Raw genomic sequence first — 12,996 nt, 5'->3', positions numbered from 1 at the left:
CACAAGCTTGATTACTTGATAAAATATATGATGATACTGGTAGGGAATGTGGAGTGCTCAGTCCCTGTAAAAGTAAGACTGGTGGTCTTTCCCTAGCTCAGAGTTCAGGCATGAAGCACTCTGGAAAATGAGCACTCAGCCAGCAGGCGGTCTGGAGAACTGAGATTTAACTGTGGTTCTGTTATTACTGTTTTACTTCTTTACTCTCTACCCAGTAACACAATACATCCACACTTTTTGCCATGAAACCTTGAAATGCCCTCCAATCCTTGGCTCTGGGTTTTGGCCCATAGTGTGTTAACCAGCACCACAGAGAGGACTGAAATATGCTTACTCAGCTGGGCTCACCTGCTCTCCAGGCTCTGCCATTGACATGAGAAGAACACACTTGAGCTAGTCCACTGGGTCCAGTGGGATGATGGGAGACATGTGGAGCAGACATGTGAGCTCACCCAAGCTGAGGTCAGCACAGCTGCCCAGCCAAACCCAGCTTAGACTGCAGGCCCATAAGAAAAACAAGCGCTTCCCACTGCAGGCCGCTGGGATGCTGCAGTTGTTTGTTAAGCAGCATGACTGCAGCCACAGTTAACTGAAGCAGTCACTAAGGACTGTGTGACCCTCGGCAATCCCTTCTCTGCCTGTCCTCTACAGCTCATCTACGAAGAGAGGCAAGGGACTGGAGGGTCCACACAGCCTTTTCTAAAGGGAACTGGAGACCAAGAAACCTGGGATGAAAGGAACTCCAGATTCTAGGTGATCAGAGTTCTTCAAGGCCTAGAAGGAGCTGAGGGAAACACTTTAATGGGCACCATGGGCAGGCTGAAGAGCCTTTATGACCAGTGACGTTGCCTGAAACATCTGTGGCAATGTGTCCAGTTATGTAAAAAGTCTGTGATCAAAGAAGGGCCTGACAAACTTTGATATAGCCAACTTCATAGCCAACTCCTAAGGAAAACCTGTTTTTCTGTTGATTTAAACCTAAACAGGGACACTTGGGTAGCTCAGTCAGCTAAGCATCCAACTTTGGCTCAGATCATGATCTCACAGCTCGTACATTAGAGCCCTGTGTCAGGCCCTGTGCTTTCCTGGAGCCTGCTTCGGATTCTGTGTCTCCCTCTCTCCCTGCCCCTCCATAGCTTGTGTTCACATGTTCTTGCTCTCTCTCCTCTCTCTCTCTCAAAAATAAAAATATTAAAAAAAAATAAACCTAAACAAATAAGCAAGTCAGAAGACAGAATTGGAGAAAATGGAAATCTTTATTTTTAAACACTAGTACATTTTCAAGCTGTTTTAAAAAGGAAAAATCATATTAGTTGAAAACTATGCATCAAAGCATATTTATTTAAACTCTAATTTTACAAACACATAATGAAAGAAATATATTTTATAAATATCTACTCAGAATATTATGAAAAAAAAGTGTTTAAAAATAACCGCCCCAGATCTCCCTCTTTAAATATATAAAATTCCCATACAGTTCATAAGAATTCTTTCTCAAGAGCCAATATTTCACAAAGGCCAACAACTCAGTTCTCATCAGACACAATCAAAAGTAATAGGGATATAAAAAATTGTAAAAGTTCTGTACAAGGGAAATTACAGATAGCACACGGGTAAATCTCATTATCATACAGGCCATTTGTATTTTAAAAATGTTTTATAAAAACTGCCATTTAAATAAGTGAGAGTCCTTCCCTGACTGTGGAAAATATATAAATGATCACCCTCCTACCTGGGTATGGAGGCTCCCACCCGCTGGGCTTGTGGAGAAAAGTCTCCATGTGTTTCTTGACTAAAGGCCTAATTAGGTCGCATGTGGGACCCGCCTCCTCAGGCAGTGGCTTTTTTTGGTGGGTGATTCATTATTATTTCCTTTTACTTAGAAAAGTTCTTTGGGATCATCGAAGACAATTGCTCACAAGTGAAAGCAGGACTAGGGGATGACTTCAGATTGTTGTGTCCAATTAGTAACACTTGTACTCTGTGGTTCGGGTGACAAACTCTGGCAAGCCTAATTTTCCACTGTCAGAAACACCCCCGCCACCTACCCCAGTGAAACACATCGCTGGCCCCAAGGCTGTCCCTTCATCTTTCTTCTTCCGGACCAACTTGCTTGGTTGCCTACAGCAGTATATGCAGATTACTGTCTCTTCTGACACTTCTTCTGGAAAGAGCTCTTCAAAAATGTGCGGTACACAGGGTCATCCACATATTCATTCTTAAACCTGGAGCTCAGCACTCTCTGTCTTTTTTTCTCGCCTTGGATTATGTCTGCTCCGTAAAATGTGTCTTCAAATCGCATATCAGAGGCTGTGGACTAGAAAGAGCCAGCATCACAGTGCAGAAGGCACAGCATTTGACCATGACAAGAATGGACAAAGATCTGATCCAACCAACTCGGGATGGGGTGCAGAGGCCAGGCCACAGGCCCAGGATTTTGGAGCCTCCCCACCTGCTTCAGCCAGGCTCCTGACTCCATGTAGCCTCACCCCCAGGGACCTTGCCCCAGCAGAAGCATTGAAGTCTTCTCATTTAAATCTCCCTCACTCTCCACCTCCCCTCTGGCTCATGCCCAACCAAGTTTTTGACAAATTTGTCAACAGTCATCTCTAATTCGCCCCAATTCCGATTTACCTCTGGGCCTCTGCCCGCACACCTTCCCTGAAACTGTCCTTGCTCCAGTCCACTTTCTATGACACTTTTCCATCCTAAATTTATTTGACTATTTCTGTTACTTAAGTATTGCTGGCAGCTCACTTATCTGACATTGATAAGGCCTTCCTCCTGCCTCTCTTCTTCCTCTGGCTCTATTGATGTCTCAGGGGTTCTTCTTTCTTAACTATCTGTTCAACTCTGAGGCTCCTGGCATTTTGCACTTCTCCTCTCCACATATGCTCGCTGACCCCTCACACCCATACTCATGGCTTTAATTCCTGCTTCTTCTCCAAGGATGCTCACCCCTCTCACTCCAGTTCAGACCCCCTCCTGTGCACAGGCCTGCATGTCCAACTGCCCAGGAGGCGTCTCAGAGTGTTGACCCCAGAGGCACCTCACATTAAGCTGCCCTACATTGAACTCAGTCTTCCCTCCCCATTACTGTCCTTCCCATACTGCACACATGGCCTACCTATCCTATCCATCTAGCTGCACTGTAGTCATTGGTAATGTCCCCCGCCCCCACCAAGTCCAGGATCCCTTCTACATATTTCTTGTAGCCCTCCCTCCTTTCTTTATTCTGGCTGACTCCCTGGTGCAGGCCTTCACATTTCCTCTGCTAAACCACTGTAAATGCTGCACCCCCCAACTTTGTTCTATAGAACCACTGGAAGAAAGTGCTTTACAAACTGTCTGATCCCATGACATCCCTGCTTATCATCTTTCAACAGCCTTGCTGCCTTTAAGATGGCACCTGAGATCCCTAGGCTGGACCTACAAAACCTGGCATAATCCTATGCCACGTTCTGGTCAAATAGAATTATTTGCAGTTCCTGACCATGTCTCACTGGCTCATGCTTTTCTGTCATTAGACGTACTTTTTCCTTTGCATGGAAGCTTTCTTTCTATTTTCTCTGCCACAGGCAGACTCAAGGGCTTTTCTGGTTCCAGTCAGACTTTACAAGTCAATGCCACAGAATGAGGTCAGTGGCAGAGATGAGGGGCAGGTAAGTTTCTCCCCACTGGGGATTCCTTGAACCCCTTGAGGGTGAGGATATTAGGCACTGAGTTCAGAATTTTATGTGTTCTCCACACCAAGCAACATGCCCAGCACTTAGTCACTGCTTAATTGTTAGCTAGGTGAAGGAATGTGGGCTTTTTCTGTTATGCTCAGGTAAAGGCCACATTAGGAGACTATTTTTGCTTCCTAATTCCCTACTGCTTTGCCTTCTAAAATGCATTTCCAACTGGTTTTCACTGAGGTAGATCACTCCTGACAATACCAATGCACAGTGGATCTCACTATCACTGAGGCCACCTCCCCTGGTTGGTGACAGAGGCAGAGTCCAGCTTTGAGGGCTTGAAACACATGGTCAATCATGAAGAAGAGATAAACAATGGAACAGTTACAAAGAAGCTCGAAAACTAAAAAATGGAGCTACGTGCACATCAGGCATGTTCCCTGACAGTTCATGAGATGGTTATTCAGGGTAACAGGCTACCTGCACGGGTCCCCCAGACACTCCCTTGTTTCACTTGGGAAGAAAATAACTAAAAGATTATGAGTTGGTTGGGCACCCTCTGCCATTAGGAGAAAACAGTTTTGTTTCATTCATTCTTGGCAAAGCACTTCCTCTGAGTAATCTTTCCCTTTTGTAAGTGCTAAAGTTATCAAAAGAGAAAATAAAATATCTATGAAAGTGTTGCCATTGTGCGAGAACAGCAAAAGTCAGCCTTTCAAATACAATAATAAAACCGATTTACCAGCAGCTCTACTTAATTATGCACTGTTGCCATGGTTATTCTGTGAGACAATAAAAGGTAATGGGGCCGTTTCTGAAGTTAGTGGGAAAGAACCCCCGCAAAATCACTGAGGTGGACTGCTGACTCTTTTGAAAAATTTCTTCCCAAGTCAGCGTGTGTCTGGGTGAGCAGAAGTCATTAAAATATGAGGCCTCCTGTTTAGCAGTGAGGCTGCTAGCCTACCCCCTCCTTTAGAAAAACAAAAGAGATTTCTCTAATCATAAAATATCTTCCATCAATGACTTTTCCAATTAGATTTGTTTCACCAACTGGAAAAAAAAAATAGCAGTCATAGACCAACCAAGGGCCTGAGGGTGATATACTAACCTGAAGGAAAAGCTGGTTTGCTATAACAGGAGCAGAGGAGTCTTTGATTCAATAAAAACAGAGGTAGCAAACTGGATTTAATGACTGTGAGCCTTTGCTCCTAAAGATATTTTCTACTAGGTTCAACTGTTTGATATAACAGTTTACATTCAGATAATATACATGATTTATATATTTTTCACTGACTTTTATTTTTAATTAAAAAATTTTCTGAGAATAAAAAAAAAAAGTTGGATGTTGGTATGACTGTTCAGAGAAATGGATCTTAGGAAATTCAGGAGCTGGGTTCGAATAAAGCTATGTAGGAAGGCAACCTGGTATCGGAGCCAAATCTATTATGGAACAAAGAGATTATGATCTGAACAAAAAGCAAAAAAAAGCATTCTTTTAGTGTGATTAAGAAACAGTATTTTAAATCCACAAGACCTAGCTGGTGCTTAATCATACACACATTAGAAAACCAAAGACCTGAGTGACTTACAGAGAACTGCCTACTCCATTCCCCATCTTTTAATCTCTAGGTAAATGAGTGAGTGAGTGAGTGAGTAAATAAATAAATGAATAAATAAAGGAGTGGGGGGCAAGGAAGGGCAGGGAGATGAGGGAGAATCGATGGAAGACAGGAGCACAACATGAAAGGTAGCCATCTTTAGCATCCTGAAGAGGAAAAGTTGTTCTTCAGAGATTTAAAGATGTAGGGCTGGACAAGCTATCCAGACTTTTTTAGATCTTTGTTAGGATTTAGCCAATGTCTTTACAACAGGAATATTTGATTTTCTCTTTCCCTGCAGTTTATCTGGCAGTTAATCTATTTTTAGGTGTTTGGGTCCCCTATGTGCCACATTTCTCATTGGGCAGGTACCACTGCTGTACTGTCACTCTTCTCTTGACGATTTCACTGTGAAGGACCTTCCTCTCAAGGATGCAGCTCAGAAAGACAGTTGACACGTGGTGCAGTTACCCTGTTCCCAGAATCCCACCTGACAGGAAAAGGAACTAAATATACAACTGAAGACTTAAGGAATCCAAGGATTTTCCAGATTAAGGTAACTATCACTGCAGAAAAGTATATCATAAGCATGTGCTGAAAACTAAGGGTGTCATTTATTCTAGAAACAAAATTCATTTTAGTCAAAAAAATCCCGTTCTTTCAAATTTCCCTGTTCAGGATTTATCATTTTTCAGATATAGCAGATGCAATTCTAAATGAGTAAAATTGACTTCATTTCAGGGTCCACTAAATATTTTATGATACAATAATGAAATCTAAGTTATTGTGAATTATATTTTTTAACAACTTCAGTTTTGATTATTTGTCCATGTTTATTTGTCTTTTAATGGAATGTGTAAAGCTTTAAACTAAAAACATTTTCAGGGGCGCCTGGGTGGCGCAGTCGGTTAAGCGTCCGACTTCAGCCAGGTCACGATCTCGCGGTCTGTGAGTTCGAGCCCCGCGTCAGGCTCTGGGCTGATGGCTCAGAGCCTGGAGCCTGTTTCCGATTCTGTGTCTCTCTCTCTCTCTGCCCCTCCCCCGTTCATGCTCTGTCTCTCTCTGTCCCCAAAAAATAAATAAACGTTGAAAAAAAAAAAAATTTAAAAACATTTTCTTTCTTTCTTTTTTTTCTTTTTAGAAACTGCTTTAGTATTCCCACAACTACTTTTGGAGCTTTTTAAAATTCCTTTAGTTATAAAAGTGAGAGCTTGGTTTAATTATGAACTGACATATTAATGAGTTTTTGGAGAGAAGTTAATGTATATGATACGGCTATAGGAAACCAGATGCTCACTTATACTGTGTCCCTTTTAAACAACTGTTGAAAACTTCCTTTAATGTTGCTTCTGATGACATGATTATAAGTACATATTCAACAACTATTTTGGTATGCCAGTAAATGTTAACATCATTTGACTTCATTAGAAAGAAAAACAAGAAACCTACACTGGTTTCCCATTTGGGGCCAAATTTTAGGCTTGCATAAGTAAGGGAAAAGTTGCATTGGCTTTCTGGAAATAAATCCAAATGCCTAAGTATGCTTCCTGCTGGGCTTGGGAAACAGAGGGAGAGGATGAGAGATTCACATGGTGGATCCCCAAGGGGTATTTGCCAGCACTTACGAAACGAGCTTTCACTCTCTTGGGTAACTCTTCGTCTAAAGTGTAGATGTCCTCTCTCTTCATTGCTATCTGGGATCCATCTTCAAATTCAACCTAATGAGAAATAAGATATCATGCATACAACAAAACATACACACAATATCACATATACACATACATACACAAAGAAGCATTCACCATTTTTTTCAAGGTTCTAAGTAACTAAAAAAAGGGGAAAAGGATCAAGCAGAACAAACAAGAGGACCAGCCAACAGCTAAAGAACAAAGAAAAGCTCTTTCCCTTTATTAAACTAACAACATATGCTTTCAAACAGGCCAAAATTCTTGAAAATGAGTGTCTTGGAATATGTGATATGAAAACTTTATCCCTTCCCCCTACCCCCAAAGCAAAAACAAAGAAACACAGCGGCTCCTCAACAATTTCTTCGAATATGAAATTATGGCCAATTTGGGATTAAGAGCTGGGCCTGTCAGTACCATTTGTTTCTTTAAGAGGCTCTGACACCCTAAGAGGGACAAATGATGATATATTTACTCTTGTATAATAATCCTCCAGGATAAAGTAATTTCTCAAGTTATTAGAGAACGTTCAAAACTCACTTCTATAAAATTCAACCATTTGGCCAGAAAAATCCCAGGTTCTCAACCTCATAACATGTAAAACCACAATAATGGGTGAAAACTTTCATCTAAAATGAAATTTAAAACTTTTTATTCAAGTAAATCAAATGGCATCAAATAATTGCATAACCAGTATTTTCAACATTTTAGAAGATTTTGTCAGAGAAAAGTAAGTGACACTGGTTAAAAGAAACCAAGGGCATCTGGGGGAAATTCATCAAATTCCCTATTCAAAGTAATTGGTCTTGGTTTAGTCTTAAACCACACATGAGCTCTATCAGGAGCAAACAACAAAAGGGATGCAATCAGAGCACAATATCTTTTTTTTTTTTTTTTAAGTTTATTTATTTATTTTGAGAGAGTGAGCACAAGCAGGGTAGGTGCCGAGAGAGGAGAGAGAGAAGAGACAGAATTCCTGATGCAGGGCTTGAACTCAACAAGCCCCGAGATCATGACCTGAGCCAAGGCAGACACTTAACTGATTGAGCCACCCAGGCACCCTTCTTTTACTCCATTTCTCTCTCTCTCTCTCTCTCTTTTCTTTAATATTTATTTACTTTCAGAGAGCGTAAGTGGGGCAGGGGCAGAGACAGAAGGGGACAGAGGATCTGAAGCAGGCTCTGAGTGTTGACAGCAAAGAGCCCAATGTAGAGCTCGAACTCATGAATCGTGAGATCATGACCTGAGCCAAAGTCAGACACTTAACCAACGGAGCCACCCAGGTGCCCTCAGGGCACAATATCTAATATGTTCTAACCCTGAACCACTTATGACATTTTTGAAGTTCCTAAGTTGTCTGTCTGAATTCTTTAGGTGTAAGCAATAAAAATAGGCTTGTATTTCTGGTTAAAAGGTAAGTGAAACTTTGCAGCTGTACTAGGTTAATAATAAAAAAAAATCTGCTGGACTTCAAAAAATACTAAAATTAGGATAATATATATAATTTTCTTTTTATCCATGTACTACACACATTTGACTAAGCTGAAACAATCGGTTGGAAGTAGGTCTCGGTCACAGGAGAGCTCTCCCTGTTACTTCCCAGAAGGCTGAGATGGGAAGGCTTTTCTTCCTGGCCTTATTTTAGCAGAGTGGTTTCTTTAATATTTAATTAGGCCAAGGTGTCATCTCATTTATACATTTTGATAGCACAGCTAGAAGTACTTGTGCCTACCTTTCTTCTGTTTTAGATCATTTGAAAATTCTGAAAAGCGAAAAAGGCAATTATAAAACTGAAAGGGAGTATGGTGTGATGACCAATCATCCCAGGACCCAGGGGTCTCCCGGGATGCACGACTTCTAGTGCTAAAATTAGGGACAGTCCCTCACAAGCTAGGATGGTTGTTCACCCTAGTTGGGACACAGCTTAGAGTAAACTCTGGTCCTTCCCTTTACCAGCTGTGTGATCTTCAACAAATTATTAAATTCATGTAACCTTTTTACCCTCATTTGTAAAATAGGAGTCAAAAACATTTATCTTGCAGGGCTACTGTGAGGGTCAAAAAAAGTGCACACACTTAGCATATTTAGCTCTGTGCAATAGGTATTTTAGTTGTATCTTTTTTTGTGAACATCTTTGCTTATTCAATGATGAGGCTGAACATTTAGACACAAAACACAAAATGATCTCAAAAGGGCACTTGGTTTAATGAGGAATTTTAAATTCCTTGTACTTGAGAGATAATTTTAATATTAGTCTTAACTTTTTCATGGAGTCTATAAATATGCTTATAGTTCTATGTTGATAGGCCATCATAAATTCCACTGAAGTTAACATACTGATTACTAATTAGCCTGAATTTCATCAGGTCCTCACTGTAATACTTTTCATGTAGCTAAGAGCTTTGCTACATGTAAGATGCTTCACTTTTACATTTATTGCTTAATTAAATGTCATTATTTTCTTTTGAATCATGTAGTACTGCTTCTTTTCTAGGAGTCTCCACTATTATCAGTCTGTCTTATGTTTTTTGCCTAATTCTGGATGTTCTGATGCAAAGAAACTCCAGCACCTACCCTATCACAAATGGCCTGAATCTGCAACTTAACACTATGGACCAATACAAAGGGGAAAACAGCCTTGACACACATATGCACACACATGTGCACCAGTACACACACCTACAACATACACATAAATGTGCTCTCCTACCTGCTCACCTTGGGTTTTTCTAGGCCTTAAAAAAATGTTCGTTTCCTAAACTTCTTTGAACCCCTTTAATTACATTGTGCTCTAGTTCCTGATTCAGTGTCTTATAATGTACTCTGCCACTTAAACCCCTGCCCCTTATCAGTCTTTGAACAATTCTAAGCTGAAACTGGTAGTCTTATCATTCTCCAGCTGTTTTTAACTTAATAGGCCTGAACCTTCTTACTCTTTTCTTCTTTTAACTTCAATCTTCCTGTTTTTGCTCTACTGCTTAGCTTGAGAATGTTGATTTCTGCCATCATGTTACTGAAAGTACTACAATGCATGGATTCTAATAAATGTGTTCTTTTTAAAGTCTGAAGGAGAGCCACCTGGGTGGCTCAGTTAAGCATCTGACTTTGGCTCAGGTCAAGATCTCACGGTTCGTGAGTTTGAGCCCAGCACTGGGCTCTCTGCTGTCAGTGCACAGCCTACTTTGGATCCTCTGCTTGCCTCTCTCTCTCTCTGCCCCTCCTGTGCTCATTCTCTCTCTCTTTGTCTCTCTCAAAATAAGTAAATAAACTTTAAAAAAAAGTCTGAAGGAATACAAACGCACATCTGCCATCCATGTTGTTTTGTTAGAGTTTAACTCATTCTCATTTCTGACAGACATAAAATATTTTCAGTTTAATTGCATATGCACTCTTTAATAATATGCAGAGTTCCATAGTTAACAGAATATCCAACCAATAGCTCTACTTTTCATTAAATAAGCACTCCATTAAGTTTAAGTGGACAGACGGCCACAACTGTGTCAACACACAGTTGATTTAGGTTTGCTGAGACACCCAATGGAGGTAAGTCTCTCAAGCAAAAGCCACCAACTCAGGGGCTGCTAGCTGATGAACAGCCATCACTGTCTTGGCATACAGTGAGATAAATCAGCCAATTAGTCTCTCCCCATATGATGTAAACACAAGAAAGCAGCCTACCATCCAGTCGCTTATCTTTGGGGCCTACCTATATTCTTTACAATTAAACCACTCATCAAATGCTAATAGAGTTTCCCAGTGTTGAATTTGGTAATAAAACTCCAATATCTGTGCCATCAGACATTGAATCTTTGCCTCCTTTAAAAAAGAAGAGGTGCTCCAAATTCATGTGGCCTATTCATCAGCAGCATACTGGATATACATGTGCCCTCTGGCTTCCTCTCAGTGAACATCTCACACAGGACAGCACTCACCTGGTACATGTGGGCAACATTTGATCCCAGATATTTTGCTCCATAGAGTTTGCCATCAGGCCACTTGACTTGGACAACTTCTCCCTCAGCAGGAGGGCCCAGTTTCACACAGTCTCGGCTCTGTGGAAGAAACACAGACAGGCTTTTCAAGGCAAGTGTCTAAGTGACTGCATTTAGAACTTAGCAAATGATGAACTCCTGGCAATTAAAAGGAGTTATTGCCTCTGTTTTATGGATTATGATCTTGCATGGGTGTTCAGGGGAAGAGATATGAGCCAAAGGAGTACTTAAAGATTCAGCCTACATCATAAAGTTGCAAAGGAGCCACCATAAGCCAAGCAGGAAAAAAACAGCAGCATTTACATTTGCTACTTGACAAAGAACTGTTCAGAGGGTAACTAAACTATGCATGGAAAGTCCTTTAGCTGAAGAATAGACCAGCTCATGATTTACAACACCTGACATTTATATAGCATTTTTGCAGTCAACTAAATGCTCTAATGCACAACTCATTCGATCCTCATAATCAGTCCACAAAGTAAGCAGAGATTATTAATTATCCCCATTTTACTGGCAAGGAAACTGAGCCTCCAAGGAGGCTCCTTTAGGTTGTCAGCATCTCTGGAGGAGTGAAGCTTAATAGGAGGATAAGAAGTGGGATAGCTAGGTGAAAGTGGGGCCAGGGAGGAGCACAGTGAGGTCCGAGCTGTCAGGCTGTGACAAAGCAACAAGGGAAAGGAAAGCAAGAAGCATCTGCAGCATGGCAGGTGAGGCTGAGAGGGTTGTGTGCTGTTTAGCAGGCCTCTTCGGAAGACCCTTGGACCTCCCCAGAAAGTCATGCTTCTATTGGCTGTCCATTAAGTGACCAGCCCTCTTCCTTCTACAGGCATCCATGGTGGCCATCCAAAACCCATCTTCTTCTCACTCATGTCTTGGACTCAACAGTGCTTCCTCCTAAGGCAGGGGTTCAGAGAAAAACCCAGTATTCCATCCTGGAAGGTGCTTGCTTTTTGGCAGGGAAGGGAGGTAACAGGTCAAATAAAATGTTTTCACAGACATAGTTTGCAAACTCTTAAATTTGTATGTATTGGGTATGACAGAGTGAAATTTCAATACAAATGAATTAAATACTTGACCTCTTTGGTAAAGTTTTTGCACATTTAGCAATTCGTGTTTTGCTAATACCAGTATTTTACTGATGAGGCCAATATGACTGATTGAAATGCACACTTGATCAATCAAGCTATAAATGCAGACTGGGCATGGTTCTATGGTTTAAATGAGATGCACACACAGGAAATACTTAGTTGTTTAGGACTAGAAATCCACCCTCTATTCCTTTCCATTACTAATAGAAATTTTGCATTATAAAGAAGTGGACATTTTATTGTTGGATTCAGAATACACATGAGAGGCTCAGCTGTTCATTTTCCTCACTGCAGATTCACTTCCATTTAAAGCTACAGGCAAAGAGAAACTTGTGTGCTCAGAAGCTCTATAGAATTGACAGTCTGCATCTAACTTAGTTAAACAAAGATAAGTTTCTCCTTGGCCTTCATAATATTTGGCCTTAGGGCATGCAGAATTGAAAGGGCAGGCTATAGAAATGTTTTCTAGCTATGTCCCTGGGGTTATCCTCTTACTTTCCATTTCCCTTCCAAAGATGAACCTGGTACTAAGAACACTGGAAGGTGCAGCTTCTAAATAGACACTATCCAGTCTGCTAGCCTGGGAAGTGATATCAGCTCAGAGGTAACTGAGCTGAAACCTAGCAGAGTGGGGAATGGGGGAGGGGGCACAAGAGTATGTTTCTTCCCTCTCTTCAAGTTTTCTTCCATGTGGAGGAAGCTCCATTGGGGTAAATGTTCCTGGTTTCTTTTCCACTCTCTCATTCATCCACTCTTCCAAGAGAATAAGCAGTGACTGAACTTTGTTGTTGAGTTCTCAAGGATATGACATTTTCCAAACTATGCACCATAGAGCCCTGGGGCACCACAGCAAACTCACAGGGGCTCTGTGGGATATTTTCAGGGGAAACCCAGTGACACTCGTCAGATACCCAGCTTACCACTACTACTCCTAAGTTGTTTAGACCTAACTCACT

The 12,996-nt window shown here is 41.2% G+C and overlaps 1 protein-coding gene across 6 annotated transcripts in view; it reads right to left on the bottom strand.

The window, feature by feature from the left end:
* Positions 1 to 1,398: 1,398 nt before the first annotated feature.
* Positions 1,399 to 12,996, bottom strand: part of KDM4C (lysine demethylase 4C) — a 437,278-nt gene continuing 425,680 nt past the window's right edge. For all 6 annotated transcript variants that reach the window (XM_030294144.1, XM_030294145.1, XM_030294143.1 and 3 more), the window contains 3 exons: positions 10,893 to 11,012; positions 6,901 to 6,993; positions 1,399 to 2,317 (listed from right to left, as the gene is read on the bottom strand). In XM_030294144.1, the coding sequence (XP_030150004.1) occupies positions 2,141 to 2,317; positions 6,901 to 6,993; positions 10,893 to 11,012 (390 nt within the window). In that variant the 3' untranslated portion in view covers positions 1,399 to 2,140. The remainder of the gene's footprint in view (positions 2,318 to 6,900; positions 6,994 to 10,892; positions 11,013 to 12,996) is intronic.

This window comes from Lynx canadensis, chromosome D4 (genome assembly GCF_007474595.2).
Source record: "Lynx canadensis isolate LIC74 chromosome D4, mLynCan4.pri.v2, whole genome shotgun sequence".
Taxonomy (NCBI): domain Eukaryota; kingdom Metazoa; phylum Chordata; class Mammalia; order Carnivora; family Felidae; genus Lynx; species Lynx canadensis.
This window is presented reverse-complemented; position numbering and strand designations above follow the sequence as displayed.